Source organism: Schistosoma haematobium, chromosome 6 (assembly GCF_000699445.3).
Source record: "Schistosoma haematobium chromosome 6, whole genome shotgun sequence".
Lineage (NCBI taxonomy): Eukaryota > Metazoa > Platyhelminthes > Trematoda > Strigeidida > Schistosomatidae > Schistosoma > Schistosoma haematobium.
Window position 1 is genome coordinate 8,516,343 of NC_067201.1, and position 19,571 is coordinate 8,535,913.

Sequence of the window (19,571 nt, forward strand, 5' to 3'; positions counted from 1 at the left end):
ATTGCATGACGCCATGAGAATAGCGAGTAAAGTCGCTTGCGACTTCGTGAAACGTCCCGCTTATAAGCACTGGGTTTCTACAGGATCCTTACAACTCATTGAAGCCCGTCGGTTTACGCCTGATGACCGCGGGTTTGACCATAAACGACGACTGTTACGTAATGGAACTGGGCAAAGCTTGTGTAAGGATAGAAAAGGGGTATGGAAGAAAGCTATACAGGACTGACTTCTTTCGCTCTTTCATGACCCCCTAGTTGGGGTCCGAGTGATGGTGCAACACAGTGGCTAGAAACGTTATCAAATATGGCTCAGAATAGAAGCCAGTGACGATCCTGATGTAACTTTTTTAACTGAAAGAACTCTTTCTGGTTGTACCTTTGTTAGCTGAATTGTCTCTTCCATTATTATTATTATTTCACTTCCATACACTAATTTCTGTTCTTTATTGTTCTCTTTCTTCTTATACTCACTTTACATTCTCTATCTCTTAGCATTCTCATTGCTATTGTGTGGCGCATATGTATCTGATGCCCCTTTGTACAAATATTTATGTGTTCAAATAAATAGAAAAAGGTTGAAAGAGGGTTATAAATTGCTAATAAGGAATTAGGATTAGTATTAACAGTTGGAAGTTAGAGTTAAGAATCCAAGTTAGGTTTTTCATCACACAATGACATTAGCTTAAATGTCATATTACTATTTGATCATATGAATGAATGAATTTCACGTTCAAAATCCTAAATCTGCTATTGTAGTGAACGAGAACACAAGTGGAGACAGCCGTATTTATTTTAATACAAAATTACAGAATCTCTTAGCACAATCTAAGAACTATACAGTAAATACTTCATTTGCAATATATCAATCAATCGTTTCAGACCTCATTGTTCCTTCATTTCCACAGCAATCATTCTCTGTTCTCGTTCTCTTTTCTTCAATCTTCTTAACTTTCTGCTGCCAGGTATTTCACTTTCAACTGATAGTACATACTACTTATATCCATCGACATCAGTAGCATACACCACACTATCTTCAATTTCATTGATATATATTCTTATTGCAAAACTATGAAGTAAGTAGATTATATATATATATATTCCTCTTATTGTAAGCTTTATTTTGACCTATAGATTATTATTGTACGATTTACTGTTTTTATGTTCAGTTTACTGATTACAGTCTCCCACGTTCACGACCACTTTTTGACTTGATCTTGTATAAATTTTATTTCCTATTTTATAGTGTGATCCGGTTTGTTTGGCTAGTATATAAACCAAGTATATTTGAAATAAATGTTTAGCATAGTGGAAGCTAATATTGGTGTTCTGAGCTCAACTGGACAGGTTAAGCTGCTCATACCGATCGAATGTCATTGGTTTAACACAATACTAAGATTAAATAAGTCGTATTTCGATTGGCGAATGAATCATGTAATAACTAACCGGTCTCAAAGTCACAACATTCCCCCTCCTCGCAAAAAAATATAAAAATCTATACAAAACTTGGCGCATAGCATTACAAAATATAATAATACATTATAATTGAATAAAGATACATATTATATATGTAAAAATTTATTCATGATCATATGAGTTTTATCAGAACCATATAATATAGTAGAAATATGAATGATCTCAGATAAAATTGAATCATGATCCTTAAATGTAATAGAATCCATTTGTAATTTAATTAATTCATTAAATTTTATAAGTTCTTCATAAAAATCATCATTACTATTATTAGTATTGTTAGTATTATTATTATTACTAGTAGTAGGAGGAGTAGGAGTATTGTTAGTAGTAGTACTAGTAGTAGGAGTAGTAGCAGTAGTAGTAGTAGTAGTAGGAGGAGGAGGAGGAGTAGCAGGAGTAGGAGTATTATTAGTAGTAGTACTAGTAGTAGGAGTAGTAGCAGTAGTGGTAGTAGTAGTAGTAGGAGGAGGAGTAGCAGGAGTAGGAGTAGGAGTAGTAGTAGTAGGAGTAGTAGTAGTAGTAGTATTAGTAATGGTAGTAATAGTAGTAGGAGGAGTATTAGTAGTAGGCATAGCAATAGCAGTAGGAGGAGGAGGAGTAATAGTAGTGTTAGTAGTAGTATTCAATCGATTAAAACAATGAATAAATAAATTAAAATAATTTATTAATTCCCATAAATATTCACAACTAATCGTACCGAATTGTAATTGAACCCATTGAATTGATTTATATAAACACCATAAACCAATATTTTGTATAAATAACCAATTCGTTTGTTTTAAATTGAATTTTGTATGTTTTTTTAAAAATTTTGATTGAATTAAATATTGTCTACCTAAAGTATCATATAAATTACCTAAATTATTATCTAATGGCCACCATGAAATAGTTGAATTCATTGTAGCAATATTATGTATAATTTGTATAGAATTTTTCAAGTTCTCTAATGATTGTATAGGTTGCCAAGGTATTTGTAAAAGCTAAAATAAAAGAAAACAGAAAAAAAGGAAAGAAAGAAGAGGAGTAGAAGAACTTGTGATCTGCTAGAAATGTACAGATAATGATGAGAATAGAGACTTTGATTAATGACAGTCCATAATATTAACAATGGGAGTATTACACGTTGAAAATATTAGTGGGTATCATGACTCAATTACTTGGTGGATAATTTGTTAGGTGTTTAAAGTGAAATGTGCTAGGTTTGAGTTTGAGTGTGATTAACAATATTCGATTACAGTTACATGCAGATGATAAGTTTGAAATAGGGTGGAACATACATTTTGGATTCTGCTAATAGCTATATGCTAAATACACTAAAAAGATGATCATATTAAAATGAGAATGTAGACAAACTTAACAATAAACATTATAACTGTTATAATGTATGGTAGTTCATTTCTATTACTGATTTATACACTTCCTATGTGCAAGCCCAAAACAACTGGTTAGCGTTAGCGTTTTTTTAGCGAGTTAGTTTTCTACGGGATGGGATCGCTAACTCTATGCCCAACCCTCCTCCTTTATCCGGGCTTAGGACCGGCAGTAGCCCCCGGAGGGACTCCAGGCGGAGTCCAGACAAAAACTAGAAGTGAACAGAAAGCTTTGAATAATTAATCGAATTATTAAATATTGACACATGTCTCTCGGAAAATTAAGTTATATTTTCAACTAAGAGAGTATGTCTGTTTCTTCAGAGAGTGAAACAAAATCTTGACCAAAAATATGCAACCTTTAGTCTATTTCCTTTATTATTCGGCCTTTATCTAATTGATTCAGCTTATCAACGAAACAATTATGTTTTAAAGAAAACTTCATTTATTTTATTTTAGCCAGCTTATGAAAAAAAAAGAATGGAATTTTTAAAACAACAATATTTATGATAATATTTCAATGATGCAAATGAACCCACTGATTATCTACAATTTAGATCCTGATTTCCCGAATCATTTCTTCATTTAAGTAAGTAACTGCCTCAAACCAAACACAGCTTCTCATTAGAACTCCAAGAAATCCATCTTGAGGCTATTCACTAGTGAGCACATGATAATTATCAGTGTAGGGCTGTGGAGATTGTTGAGTTTTGATTGAGATCATGACTAGACCAATGTGAGATCGAAGGTCTTGGGTCAAGTCCTGCGTGTGAGGTCATGGATGCGAACTGTTGAGGAGTCCGATACTAGAACGAAACAGCCGTCCAGTGCTTCCGAGTTTTCAGTGGTGGTCTAACATTGATCCATTCATGATCTCAATAAAAACTCCACAATCTCCACAGCCCTATACTGATATTATTGATATTGTTAACAATTATACTGCTCTTGGTATTTATTTTGATAAATTTATCTAACTATACTGATTTGATATGGTTGTTTGGACTAGGACCAAAGTTACTTGTGATTGGTTGACTGGTTGTAAAATGGGACAATAAAGTTAGACTGAAACAATCACATGAGTAATTTTTTTTAAAGACAAGATAGATGGGAAGAAATTTATAGATTTTGTTCCCCATCACCCCTCACCGTATGAAATTTGTCAACCGTTTGTTTGTGTTGGACATTATGTATAATTATAAGCAAAGATGGATAGTGTCTAGCAGTGGAATCCAGGACGCACGTTTCGTCCTGTTTGGGACTCGTCAGCCGGATGTACCTGCATCTCAGAGTTGATGTTCACTCTGGGACTCGAACCCAGTACCGTTCGCTCCAAACGCCACCGCGTTATCCACTTAGCTACTGAGTCCTGATAGCCACTTGCTTGTGCAATGGGTTGAAGTTTAATTCACTTGATATTGTTTTACTTGAATCTTCCCATTGATGTTTTTGGACTGAAATTGATCAGTCTCTTATTGGCATATGTGCATACTGTGCGTATGCCTCGATATTGCCTTAATTTACAAGCATTATAAGCAAAGATGGATGGCTAGCAGTGAAGCGAACGGTACTGAGTTCGAGTCCCAGAGTGAACATCAACTCTGAGATGCAGGTACATCCAGCTGACGAGTCCCAAACGGGACGAAACGTGCGTTCTGGATTCCACTGCTAGACACTATCCATCTTTGCTTATAATGCTTGTAAATTAAGGCAATATCGAGGCATACGCACAGTATGCACATATGCCAATAAGAGACTGATCAATTTCAGTCCAAAAACATCAATGGGAAGATTCAAGTAAAACAATATCAAGTGAATTATGTATAATTGTTTCATTTTGAAATCTAATCAGATATTTCATCTCAAAACGAGCAGACACAAATTTATTTTATATATCAGTACATTAACACTGCAAATACCTTATGGTAACCAATTTCATGACTTTTACATTTTCGGTCACTTGAAATTGCCTAACAAACTCTGGATCTGTAAAGAATTCAACACACGCAAACATTCAGATTCGCTCATTTCGATACAATTTATTGCACTATCCAAGCACACAAACATCCTTTTACATAAATTCATCATGTATATTATTGCACAAGTTGGTAGCTATCAGGACTCAGTAGCTAAGTGAATAACGTGTTGGCGTTTGAAGCGAACGGCACTGGGTTCAAGTCCTGGAGAAAACTCAACTCTGGGATACAGGTACATCCAGCTGACGAGTCTCTAATAGGACAAAACGCGCGTCCTGGATTCCACTGCTAGCCATCATCCATCCCTTTTGATAGGTTACATCCTAGCTGTCGAAATAGACGCACGAGATAACATGACTGGGGTCATAACAGAAACAATTTGTTACTAAATTCGAGAAATTACAGAATTTATCAATATTTATTGAAAGTAGACTCTATTATACGTTTAGGAGAATACGTTTTTGACTGATTGTAAGGTGAATGGATAGATGGTAATGCAAACATATTTCACCCTGTCAAAAATTTCATTCCTTTTTACACTAATCACCTTTATTATTATGCGCTATTTTGATAGTCACACTCCATAATGCACACCTATTTGATGGTCAGCCCCGGATGCCCTGAGTGGATGAAAAGCGAATGTCCTGCGCTTTAACCGGGTAGGTGAGTATGGAGGACCCACCAAGTAGAGTTGGAAAATTCTGATTCCAAACCAATGGTGTACATGAGCTCCAGTATCCTGAAAGAACAAATGGCGTATGAACCAACTGTTGGTCACCGGCTGCCACGGGACTGCATCTCCTTACGTTGCTCCACTGCCTTGTGGATCACACCTTCAAGTCGAAGGCTCCGGGTGTGGTCCTCCTAAGAAAACCAACTGCTTAGGTTAGGGTACCCGGGCAGCAGTACAGCCCCCACACAAATCAAGTGACTTGTGCGGCGCATATGTATCTGGTGCCCCCTTGTACCAATATTTGTGTTCAAATAAATAATAATAAAATAAGTAAATTTTGATGGTCGCTCTCATTAGTATGCTCTCTTTTGAATGAATACTGGAGAATATAGTTCATAAATATTATAGGGAATGAATTGAAATATAAGATTTGCTAATCCCATTAATTGTCAATAAATAAACATGAAGAAGAATACTTATAACAGAATAAATTCTAGTCAATGTTAATCATACAATGAGTGCATATTGTGGAAACTTTGTGTGACATGACTCAGAATCGATCACAATGGCGTCGGTGTATACACTTTCTGTCTTCCCTTAAACTAAGAGATTAAAATCGCTTCATATCCTTCTTTCTATGAACTAATTCTTTCTTCCTGTACTATATCCTTATATGCAATCTTTCTTTTATATATTACCACCTCTGAATTAACTACTTTTATGAATCCGGTGTTCATTTTTTTGTGTTAATAAGGTATGGCAAATTGGGACCGATGCATATGTGTGCCTGGTCCTACGTTGTAGCTGACTGACTGACTAAATTAAAATAAAATAATTGCCCATTAATTCATTGATTATTGATAAATGCAATAAATGTGCTCATTTGTTGGAGAAATTGAGTAATATAGATCAACATTAGAATCATAGTAGCGCAGATGTATTCACGTTTCATCTTACTCAAGGTCTTCAGTTCAACCATTTCATCAAACATGCATTTTCATGTCATCTTATAAAACTATATTCTTAGTGTTCAACCTTTCTTACAATCAATCGTACAACAATTATTTCAACTAATTCAATACTATTATTACTACTACTACTTATGTTCGTTTCATTCCATTATGTTGGTATGGTATAAAAACTTGAGTAGTGAAATAATTATGTCAGGGTCTGATACTGATTATTGCCATTTGACCTGAATTTCACTAATATTATCAACCTAAAACACTCCTATGAAAAATTAGTCATTTTTACATAGTACTAAACTTTAATAATAACACTTACATTGTCAACAGCATCTTTCCATGCGTTTAACATTTCTTTAGTTGGGACAATAGACATTTGTTGATCTTTAATTAAAGTAGGTGATGATGAAGATTGAACAGATTTATCACAATGTTCACAATGACATATAAAGAAATATTGTTGTTGAAGAAGTGTTACACGTTGAACACTTGATGGATAATGTAAATAATGCGGGCCATAACAATGAAATACTTCAGTATTAGGTAGGATTGGTTTTAAACAACGTAAAATTAAATATGAATTCTATGCATAGGATAAAGAAAAAAAGAGAAAAGTATGGATTAATTTTTTTTGGAAAATAGTTTCACTTTATATTTCAAATTAACATAATGTTACTCAAAATAATTTAGAGAATTTCAAATAGGATAGAGATGTTAGATCCTTAGAAATCACTTGGTAAAAGTCTCATTATGGCAAGTCAAATTTCTAATTCTCGAGTTAAAAGCGTTCGTTTTTACTTTGAGTTTGTATTTCCCATTTGGAAGGACTTTAAATGTCAATTATTTGTTTCCTCTTTTACTACTTTACTTTGTGATATTTTTCAAGGACATTTTTGTGCTGTAGGTATACTCATGAATTGTGTGCTTGTTCGTTCGTGCTTCCGGTCTGCCCGTCGAAAATATATTTTTTCCTGGCTGAATCTGATCTTCTCTCTCTAGTTAGCACAGCTGGGGCGCAGTGGAATAGCTTAACTTTTCTTGTTGTTTTGTGTTGCTGACTTTTGTTCCGTTCGTCGGTCCTAGGTGATATTGTAATCCTCACGAATAGAGCGGGGTTGACTAGAACTAATTATTATGGTAATTTTGAGTTACAGTTCAACTGACAGACTGTATGCTTTTTTCGACAATATCGAAGAATAACATTTAACAATTATATTTATAGCTATTGTACACATACATAACCATCGATGGCTTCAACCAAAAACAAAACTCCGACGTGATACTCTCTAAAAAAAAGTGACGAAATTGACTGAAAAAGAAGCATAGAATACAAAAATTATAAACACTCCTACATAGATGAGAATTTTAACATACGACTATTCTTAGGTTAATTCATGATCTGATCTGTGAAATAATTTTATGATCAACTATTAAAATTGGCCGAAGTTGAAAATAGCAAATACTGGATGTCAACTCAATGGTCGTTTAAAATTGACATAGAGTGAAGTTTAAACGTTCTAAAGGGTAGTAGGTACTGAGGGATTGCATACTATGTTGAGATAACTGCCAATTGCTTCCCGATAGTCTAGCTAAAGTTAATTTACAGTGTAAAACATCTTCAAATTGAACAATCTCCACAAATCTCCCTTCATGTTGGAAGAAATAGTTAGTATGGGATTGTGATTATGAAATTTTACTAAAATTATGACCCGATCAAGATTAAAACATCAATGGAAACCCGGAAGCACTGGGCGGTCGTTTCGTTTCAGTATGAGGATCCTCGGCAGTGCGTATACACGACCCTGCAAGCAGGAATCGAACCGTTGGGAGCCGACTCAGTGGTTTGAAGGTTAAGGGTTCGTGAAAGTCCTGGGTTTGATCCCTGCGTGCGGGATGGTGGATGCACACTGCTGAGGATTCTTATACTCGAAAGAAACTGTGGTTCTGCGCTTTCAAGTTTTCGATGGTGGTCTAACTTATTTTGGCTCATGATTTCATTAAAAGAAATATTTTAACATTTAGTTCCTGAAAACTGTATTAAGGAAGAAATACTAATTATTAGTGGGCCAGTCAGTTATGAGCAATGTCGGACCTGAGACACATGTGTATTGGTTCAAGTTGCTACAACCAAACCAGTACAACGAGATGGAACTATCAGGAAAAATTTCACTATGATAGTAGAAGTGGGAAGAGTATCAATGATAGTAGAAAACACTGGGCTCAAAATCAAGAAGACAAAGAGTAAGTAGATTTATACCGTTTAAACCTATTCTGAGCCATTTCGCCCATCTCTAAACACTCGTCACTATAATCGCGAGGACCTCGCAACCAGGTAGTCTGCACATAGTTACACGGCTCAGTCGAACAGCCTATGACTTCATAAAACTGATGTTAAATCTTAGTTTCATCACTCCATGGCTTTCTCCCAACTTACTTTTACACTAGCATACGCCACGATTATGGTTAGGCATCCACAACATAATACTGCGTAATAATTACAAATACAACTGTATAGCTTCAGTAAGTAACACTGTTTCAAAGATATTTCTTTCGCTCTCTTTGAACTCGATTTAAGGTATCGACATTAGAAAAGTAATTAAGAAACTTTTATCGCTCAACTAAATAAGATAGGTTTGAGAATGTAGAATTTTGAATATCGAATGCTTGCTTCTATAACTGAAAAAACTTGTTTCGAGTTCAACAAAAGAGTATAGAGGGAAACTGAACTATCAGCCATTTAAGTTTGGATCTGATTTATATTGGGATTCTACGAAGATTCCGTGATGGAGTCTTACGAAGCAAGGAAAAGCCAGAATGTACGCACCACAAAGATTCCTAGAAAGTTGATGGTTGTGTTAAACTCTGGATAATTATTTACTCTGTTGTTTAATTTAGCATGTTTCCACAGTTTAAAAGCATTAAAAAAACCTATAAATACAGTTGTCTTCTTTCCATAAATAAACTTTGAAGTAAAGTTTCAACTCTTACTTCGCGCCTTTTCTCTACTCTTTACGACTCAAATCTATGAGTACTTGGGGGATCTGTGAACTGATAAGAAAGTAAATATCAAGCGTTTGAATAGCAGATATATCAATCTGTACCGAAGTTATGTCAGAAAAATGTAATGTTACGTCCAATAAGTTATATTTCAAGTGAACTACTCTATACAGTCCTTATTATGGATGAAAAAATAAGCGCGATGCGAATTGACGATGGCCTTTGGAAAAAAATATTACGTATTATATGTGCTCATTTGATATTCTAACACTTCGCTTTCTGCACAAAAACTCCATTATGATGCAAATCTGATATTTTATGAAATAGCTTTGAATCCATCAATATTGCAGATATATGCTTCGGTTACACAAGTAATGACTCAAGTGAAACATGAGTTCAATATCTTCTAATAATTACCTTTAGCCACACATAACATGAAAACTTGATTTACTGTAAAATTGAGTCATTTTCTCTGTTAGCCTTATTCCAACTTGGTTTTTAGTAATTAGTTAGCAACACAAATGACTAGACAACCTGTTATTGGTTACTATTTTATGTAATCGGTCAGTATGTAAATATGGTGTCGATGATTTTGACATAGTGAAGAATATTTGTAGCTCAGGATGTTCTTTTTGTCTTTATTGTGTAAGGTGGTTGTCCGAGTCTGTTACTGATATATACACGTCCTAGCAACTTGACTGAAAAAACCAAGCTTCAGTACAAAGCTTTACTTGGCTAACCAGAATCAAAATATATACACAAAATAATTCATTAACATAGGTGCATCTCTCGGAAAATTTGGCCAGATCCTCAATAAACAATGTTTGTCTATCTTATTCTGAAAATTCGACTGAATATTGACCAATAATGAGTACCCGTCAGTATCTCTTACTTATCATTTGGCCTCAAAACTTATATATTCGATCAGCCCAGTATCATCAACTATCAAATAGCCGAGTGCATTAACCAGTATTCAGTAAGAAAGTTACATTAGAATTATTTTTTGGCGAATTATCATATTAACTATGGATCATAGACTAGTTTAAAACGACTATTCAGTGTTGTACTTCATTGATGAGAACCATCTTTCAGTAAATAATTACACCTTTAAGGGAATAACTGGAACAAGTTCGAGATCTATATCAAAATCCTTATTCAGAGGTAAAATACTTGAATGTTGAAATGAGGATAATCATGCATCAAAATTACACTGTGTAAATTCAAAAGACCTTGATTATTTTGTTTTCAACTTGAAGATTCAATTGAAATTCGAATAACTGAATATATACAACTTCAAAGTGTGTTTCGAATATGTGTGTTAGAGATGTTACACGTGCTTGGAAGTAGTATTCGACATGAAACCCTGTTGTTACTTATAGTAGGATGTACATGTGGTCTCAAGTTAATTGATACTGCCTTTAGGATTCGAACCAAGCTTCATAGGCTATGATGTTACCACCACTGAGACCGTGAATGACCCCTCCCTCTTGTAGTGTATCACAGTAAGGCATCTCATGACATAAAATCTTGGTTGCCATTCAACCGATATCAGTGCATGACGAGAATTATCCTGAGATTAAAACTTTGGTCATAGATTCACAAAGAATTCAACTAATTCAATTCTACAAAAATATGTTATTGACTAACTTGAAAATCATGAATGGTATTCGGATCGCATGAATGATTTAACAAGCTAACACATGGAAATAGGCCAGTTGCAATGCGAATTTGTTGCAATTTACAAATCAAAGGATAAATTAATTTCCGATCATTAACATCATTAACATTTATTTGATCCGAAGGGAGCCATGTTTGAATATCAGGATCATTGACTTGGATTTCAGTGATAGCGTGTGCATTACACTGAAGACGTCTTAACGTGTCGAAACACCAGAGACCTTGGATCAATTCATTGTTAGTCGATTGCAAATTTGTTTTATTATTATCATTATTATTATTATAGCTTAAAAGTTTCGATATTAACCAACCAGTAAGTGCATATTCGAATAATTCATCAACGTGAAAGTTTGTAAAATGTTCAATTAATTGATCAGTAGTAAAATATGAATTATTATGATTGATAATTTCGTCGGAAGATGAGTGATGATAGCGTTGACGAAGCCATGCGAGACGAAAGCATAAATGACCCAATCCAATGGAATTTAAAATAAACATAAATCTAGAAAATTTGTAATAATACGAAGAACAAAAAGAAAACGTAGTAAAAAGAGGTTAAATTATTGTTGAACAACACAAATTGAGACCATGCAAATCGAAGGACAGTAGTTTCGTCCAAGTATGAAGCTCCCCAGCAGTGAGCATCCACAAGTCTATCGAGGATGGAATCCAGGAACGTCAGGTATCGCAGCGGGAACTTAGTTTTCAAATTCGAAAGTTAGTATCTATTAGTTTATAATTTTAAGTTTGATTAATGAGCGGTAGAGTCCAACTATTTCAGGTGTGAGGTAGTTATCCACAAGCCTTCTGTATTAGCTAGGTTATTTTTATCAGTGCAAGAATTAGGCACTTTTACTTAAGATGGTATTCAATGACGATAATTTCTGAAATTCTTATCATTTGATAGCCAAGTACGTTGATTATCAGGGTTTAGGTGATTGGAAGTAGTCAATCCTGAGCCTAGACTTTGTGCTAACTGGTACTTGATATCAGGTCGAACCTGTAGTATTGAGAAAACTGATGATTCCTAGTGGGTTTGATCCCGTGAGACTCAGCTTTACAACCAGAGACATTATCACTGAGCCTTGTGATCAAAAATCTAATACAGTTAGAGTCGTGTATATGCAATACTTTCGAAGCTATACCTAAAGGACTCATTCATTTTTTGTTGGTTGTTTGAATCTTTTCGCTGATGTTTAGGATTGCAATTGATCAGTCTTTTATTGACATATTTGCATCTTGTGCTCATTGTCTCGATGTTGCTTTCAGTCACAAGTATTTTAAACAGAGATGATGGTGGCTATCAATGGAACCGATGGTTCAAAAAACCAATTCAAAAATGAATTAAACTTCACCCTGTCGCATAGGCTATTGGCTATCTAGACTCAGCAGCTAAGTGGATAACATGATGGCGTTCGAAACGGACGGTACTGGGTTTGAGTCCCAGAGTGAACATCAGCCCTGGGATGCAATCACATCCGGCTGACGAGTCTCAAATAGGACGAGACGTGAGTCCTGGATTTTACTGGCAGCCACAATAATCTCTGCTTATGTAGGATTCACTATTCACGGTACGTATTTATATTGTTATAACGAACTTCTCTCATGAAGGAAATTATTTCTACTAGCTTCATAATTTTGGAAGTTCCCAACTCGACCAATAATTGGGATCTTTATCACTGTAGTACTCAATTCGATCACGAGCATTGGATTCTTGATACCGTAGACCGATAATGACAAGGTTCAGATAAATCAATACAAGTGGAAACAACACAGAAGAACTGTATCCGTCAGTACCTCAAAAGTACAAACTCCCTAAGATAACCCCATCTACCTACCTGAATTGTTTTCGATAGTACCAGGCTTAACTTATATACTTGATACTGTTTAAATTCCGTTAACAGATCTGTCATATCCTTCTTGAGTATTGTTTCTTCTGCTAGTTGTCACATCAGCTGCACCGAAATTACCGCAAACTGAGATTCAAGACGCACAATATTCATAAATTTTAATGTAGCTATTCCAGATTTGCCTAAGATGAAGCTACATTTCACTGTACTTACATTATACTCTATTCTCACATAACCGGTAGATCTATAGGAGATTTCTGAGGTGGCCAAAAACGAATGTAACAACTGTTGATCTATACTGACTAATTAAAAATTTAAACACCATAGAATTCTTAAGGATTAAACAATTTTAATTGCTCACACGTAGTCCTTCATCGACTGTTTCACCCCATCCACAATTTCGACAGCACAACTGTTGTAAAACCCTTTTAGGTGTAAATGATGGTGGTGTTATGAATACAAACAGATCATATAAGGATGCAGCACATGATACAATGTCTATTTTCGTGATTGGGTGATCAGGAAGGCCTATGTCAAACAAAACACAATCAAGCTGAGTAAACTCACACAACCTCAAAGTCAATTATAGACCTTTAAAACCCGGTATGCGAACTTAGCTGTCTGGTCAATCGTTCACAGGAGTGCTAGCTAGAAAAGCGTGACAATTGTCAGCCAGTTTGTGGAGTTAGAAACCACCGAAAGCTATCAATTCGCCTACTCGGTGGCCACAGCAAGTGTCTATACCGAAAATAGACAACTGTCGGAGTAAAATCTTTCTTTTAGTGTAGTTCGCGTACTTTTATTGAACACATCTTGGGGATCAACGGCTATGAATCTGAGAACAAAGGTTGCGCAGAATGCTAAAGACATAGCTCCAAAGTGATGTGCTTTGACAAATATAAATTAGTAAGGGAATTGAACTTATCTCCGACATACTTGAGGAAACCAAATTCCTTTATGTCCTCTTCGTGCAGGTGTACTTGAAGAAACATTTCTTCAATATCTACTGATAATACTGTTTTATGTTTCTTGAATCAGAGGAAAACACCTGCCAGATCATTTGTAAGATCAGGCCCGGTATTTTTACACCAATTCAGTGATATATCTCTTGATTTGGCAGCACAATCAAATACAAAACGAGCGTTTCTTGATCATTTAGAGTTCAGTACAAGATGATGTAAGATAAACTACCGTTCTTCATCAATGATCTTCAGCACCCAGGATAACCACACTTTGCTCTCAATGCGACGAGTATACTAGTATACGGTCCAAGTTGGTGTTCATATCTCAAAAACCTTTCGCGCAGGAAGTCTTGTCGTCTCCTGCTTCTCGTTTATTCTTTGATAGAGAGTATCAGTCTATTCATCAGGGTAACAAGGCACTTGATAGTGGCCATTATGTAGTATCGTACGTCTACCAGTAGTTTGTAGAAATTATTTATCACATGTTGACATTTCAGTCTCTCTAGAGTGTTGGTTTTCTGGAAACTCGTGCTCGAACATGTTGGTAATGTTGACTTCGATAGATTCGCTTTTTTAAAACAATACAGCCATGGATGTAAGCTGCCGACAGGTTATTGCTCGATGATTATGCTTTAGACGACAAAACTTCCTGCGCGAAAGGTTTTTGAAATATGAACATCAAATTGGACCGTGTACTAGTATACTCGTCGCATTGAGAGCAAAGTGTGCTTACTCTGAAGTCTGTTGATAAAGAGACAAATAATCGTGTAAGTGCCAGTGATACTAACCGACTGCTAAGACCGAATTAAGCGGAGCGACACAATGATATGTGACCAAATGGTTGAATATTAGAAACGTTTGTGCACTAAGCGAATGTTCATACCTTTGATAATAGTAATCTTACCTTGGACTAATTCTTCCACCCCTTTTTTCGAATCGTCTGTAAAATATGTGTATTATGACTGTATTACTTATAAGTAACTAGTTTTCTTGTCGCATAATTTCTTTCCTGCATTTTATTGGATGATACACTTTTTATTTGTCCTGTCATATCGAACTGATGGTTAACCAGTTAGTCTTTTGTGACTGTTGTTATATATATATATTCCTGCGAATCCAAAATAGTCTTCTGACTTTAACCGACTTTTGAGGAGTTATTCTAATCAACCTAAAATTACTCGCACACAAGGTAAAACAAGACGAGCAAACACAACTTACCGACATTCTGCCAGATGCCAAGCAGGTTGTTGAAAATCACGAAATAAGTATGAAGGATTTGAAATTTTTGCGCAATAAGAATTACAACTAGTCCTATTTGACAATTCACAATACGCAGCATCACAACAGTACGGACAGATAAAACCAACGGAGTTTAGTTGATTAAAACATTTCAAACATTGATTCATCCGTTGTGATGGTAGAAGTAGTAAATATTCAAATGTGTTACGATTATTATTATCATTATCATAAGAGTGTGCATTTCTGTTTGCTGCCCATCCACCAGCAGGCTCAACCGCTATAATATCGCCTGGTTCAAAGGATTCAGTAGCGATGATATGTCTGCCTTTTTCATGATTTGTATCAATACGTACACCGTTTGAAAGCCCATGGTACTACAGTAATAATAACAATAATGATAATAATAATAATAATAATATGTATGAAACTAGAGATTTGTAACTGGCTAAACCTACTTTGATTCATTGTTAAGTAATAGTGACCAATGTTATCTTCGCCTAATCCTCTTAGTGGTGATCGAATTCAATCGGTCAAATTGTAATGTGACCACCACTAGTCTAAGTGACTTGATATCGAATATAATATGTGTCTTGACTCTTTTAATGCTACTTTTTATATGTGGTCGTCGCTGATTGTTATGCCGGAAACGCTTATCACTTATACTCGAAACGAGGGACCTCAGCAATTCCCACGACGCGGAAGTAAGAACACAAGACTGGTATAAGTGAAGATTTATTAACGCAAAAACACGACGACGACGACGGTGTAAGAACTGTCCACGAGTGAATTCGAGGAGGTTGTAAGAAGCTCAGAAAGAACTGAAGATATTCCATTTAATCATCTTTTGGAAGAATATTTTAGAATCTCTACATGTAGCTTCCCGATTGGATAATGCTAATAATCCCCAGTGTGCGGATTAGATAGCTATAATGATTTCGTTTTTACTAAAAATTATGAATACCTGACAGTTTTGTACTACAATTTGACACTGTCTGGAATAACATTCCTTTCACTAGTCTTCGGTATTTTCATTGCGACTTGGAAAGGTTCTAGAGTTCTAGTGCTCAAGTTATACGCGTCATATCAAGAATATAAGCTCTAGATATAACAATTGGCGACGGGGGTTTCGGAAAAAATTGAAAAGATATGACAATATGTTAAGATCTTAGTTGGTTCGAGGTAGTTGGCAAGAAACCATCAATCTAGGTTTTTTTTTGCTAGTAAGCGCTTGTCACCAAGGCGAACCTGAACTCTTGAGGGAACTGATTTTGCCCGTGGGTCTCGAACCTGTCGCCTAGATTCACAGTATAAGATGTCATCATTCAGGCCGTAACTGACTTTTAGTACGGCTAAGATATTTACGTTGATTGATTACTGAGTAGCTATTTTAACACTTAAAAACCAATACTAACTAGGGAATCAGTGTGAACTTAGTCTCAGAGCATTGAGTATGAGTTTCATTCTGTTTAAGGACTTGTCAGTTGTATAAACGCAACCCGAAAGCACAAGATACAACTCAATATTCTTCAAGTCTCTTATCGAGTACGATGCACTTAGACGTCATGAGCCAAATACAATCATTACCGTTTTCCAAATCCGATTACATATCTAATAAAGTGCAATTCTTAACCAACGTCATAGCCCCACATCAGAGTCTCTTAAAATCATTCCTCACCATTCCCTAGATATTCGTGTTTCAGCATCATTCCAATAATTCTATTTTGTGAAGTCGTTCCCTCCTTTCTGAACCATATACTGGTTAAGCTATTATCACTGTGACACCTGGGTTTTATCACTGGTGAGGTCTTGGGTATGCACTGATGAAGAGTTCCATGTTAGGACGGAACAGCTATTCAGTTACCCTGATTTTTAATGGTATCTCAACCGGAATAAATGTGGAAAATACTTTCAGCATTGTCTTTATGTTTGATATTTCTTACTATCACTAATGTACTGATTATATTGGGGTTTTTTACTGTTCATCTTGTTAAGTTTACCCCGTTGTGGTGTATGATGTGACTATCAAAGTTAATAAACATACTTAAACAATAAACTAAATTATTAAACCGCTAAGTTTTTACTAAATACACTAAATCTTTTTAAAACTTACCAAAAGGTTATGATCGTATTTTGGTGTTGGGATATCCCAATGGCTCTTTACATTGTTTTTATTCTCATTATTAAGTAAAGAGATAAGCTTGGTATGAATTTCCAGTAATTTGTATGATGTAAGTGTAGAGTTCCGTTCAATAAGTGTAGGTAAATTTAAATGTTTACAACATTGATCGAAACGAGTTTTTAAGCGAATTACTGGTGCATTATTACTACAATTCTGAATATTTGTCACATTCAAGTGTAATTCCAATGCAGTTAGTACAGATTCTAAACAAGACGACCATAATTGTTGATGTGCAAGTACAACAGATAAATTACCGTGCAACAATGCACCTTCTAAACAAAATTCATCATTTTGACTAGTCGATGACATGAAATATGCATTAGGTGCATGAAGTAAACCAGTTCGATAAGCTGTTGCTGAAGCATTCAAGTTACCTTGCCTGGAAATATAGAAATAAGATATCAAAAGATATATATTATATATATATATACGGCCGAGAGTGGGGAGAGCCAGCTCTCCCTCACGAAATGTTTCCACATAGCCACATGCATATAACCACTGTCCGGGAAGTCCTACTCATTGTCTTCTCGTGGCAGTAGTGTTGTTTACGACATCGAGAGGATGAAAAGGGAATGTCTGGCACTCTAAAAGGGTTGGTGGATATGGAGGATCTATCTAGTAGAGTTGGAAAACCCTGATTCCAAACCAATGGTGTACATGAGCTCCAGTATCCTGAAGGAACAAATGGCGTATGAACCAATTGTTGGTCACCGGCTACCATGGGACTGCATCTCCTCATGTTGCTCCACTGCCTTTTGGATCAGACTCTTAAGTCGAAGGCTCCGGGTGTGGTCCCCCTAAGAGAACCACCTGCTTCGGTTTGAGCACCTGGGTAGTAATTCCAATCCTCACATAAATCAAACGATTTATGTAATGCCTTCTTGTACCAATGTTTATGTATTTAAACAAACATGTGCTCACTAGTGACTAGCTTCGTGAGGGAATTCTCGGAGTTCTAGTGAGAAGCCGTGATCAGTGGAGCTGATCCATGTCGGGTAGAGACAGGTATCTACCTCAGTACAATGGAAGTTGGTCGCGCAATTTCGTGGATTGATTGATGTTAGACACTATCACCACTGGATACCGGCTCAGTGGTCCAGTAGGTTAAGCGTTCGCGCGCGAGACCGAAAGCCCTGGGTTCAAATCCAGCGAGCGGGATCGTGGATGCGCACTGCTGAGGAGTCCCGCAATAGGGCAAAACGGCCTTCTAGTGCTTCCAGGTTTCCAGAGGTGGTCTAACATCAATCGGTTCATGATCTCAATCAAAAACATAATAATCTCCACAACCCCTATACTAGAAATAAATAATAGTAATTATATATATATATACATAAGGAACATACTTGAATAAATCATTTCCTAATTTTCTATAATGTTGAGCTTTTTTAGTACTTTTCATACAAATATTACCTTTGTCAAATTCATTTATAAAAGATATGATACGACGTAAATCATTTGTTGCATTCTCATTAATATAATTAACAATACGATAATAAAATGAAGCAGATAATTGTGTAGAATTAGCTTGTAATGCTAATTTCTTAATTTGATCATCATTATGAATATTTTGTTTATTTAATAAATGAGTAAATAATTTAGGATTATTTTGTACATAATTTAATTCATTAGAGATTAATCTTGTCCAAATTGTACTAACATTATTGAATTCAATGGATTTAATATGATGATGATCAATATCAGTATCCATTATAATATCTTAAACAGTTAATTCATTACACTGATACACCTTGAACACACGGCTGAAATCAATGAAAGAAAATATAAAAAAAGATAAGTTATGTAATTATTAGTAATATGATAAGATGTGACCTTTTTTCTTAAGCTTAACTTTCTAGCCAATAGTTTCAATTTTTATTCCATAGAATTGAATTAAAAATATTCAATGGCTACCAAGATAACTAAATTTAACAGTCAATAGTCTGATAGATTAGTATGTTGTGTAGTGTTTAGTGATGGCTAGATAATATTAACCAAGTTGTAGTAAAATCTAAACAGTTCAACATTAGTTTCAATAGTTGAAATTATGAGTCAATTGAAGCTAGATCACCATGGAAAACCTGGAAGCACTGGACGGCCATTTCGTCCTAGTATGGGACTCCTCAGCAGTGCGCATCCACGATCCCGCTCCCCGCGAGATTTCAACCAAGGGCCTATTAGTCTCGTGCGCGAGCGCTTAACCATTAGACCACTGAG

General features: G+C 35.5%; 1 protein-coding gene across 1 annotated transcript; it reads right to left on the reverse strand.

The window, feature by feature from the left end:
- Positions 1-106: 106 nt before the first annotated feature.
- MS3_00008449 (uncharacterized protein) lies at positions 107-19,118 on the reverse strand. The gene is made up of 6 exons (XM_051216786.1): positions 18,701-19,118; positions 17,289-17,736; positions 15,158-15,552; positions 11,098-11,629; positions 6,773-7,036; positions 107-2,452 (listed from the first exon to the last, which is right to left on the reverse strand). Exons 1-6 carry the CDS (start codon positions 19,063-19,065, stop codon positions 1,559-1,561), a joined length of 2,898 nt encoding a protein of 965 aa, XP_051065401.1. The 5' UTR covers positions 19,066-19,118; the 3' UTR covers positions 107-1,558.
- Positions 19,119-19,571: the final 453 nt, after the last annotated feature.

Bases quoted from the DNA above. Each gene is read 5' to 3' on its own strand.
- MS3_00008449 (XM_051216786.1), bottom strand. From the start codon at position 19,065: ATGGATACTGATATTGATCATCATCATATTAAATCCATTGAATTCAAT. The intron at 17,737-18,700 runs GTATGTTCCTTA...CTATATTTCCAG, and splicing joins TTAGGAAATGATTTATTCAA to GCAAGGTAACTTGAATGCTT. The intron at 2,453-6,772 runs GTAAGTGTTATT...CTTTTATTTTAG, and splicing joins GGAAAGATGCTGTTGACAAT to CTTTTACAAATACCTTGGCA.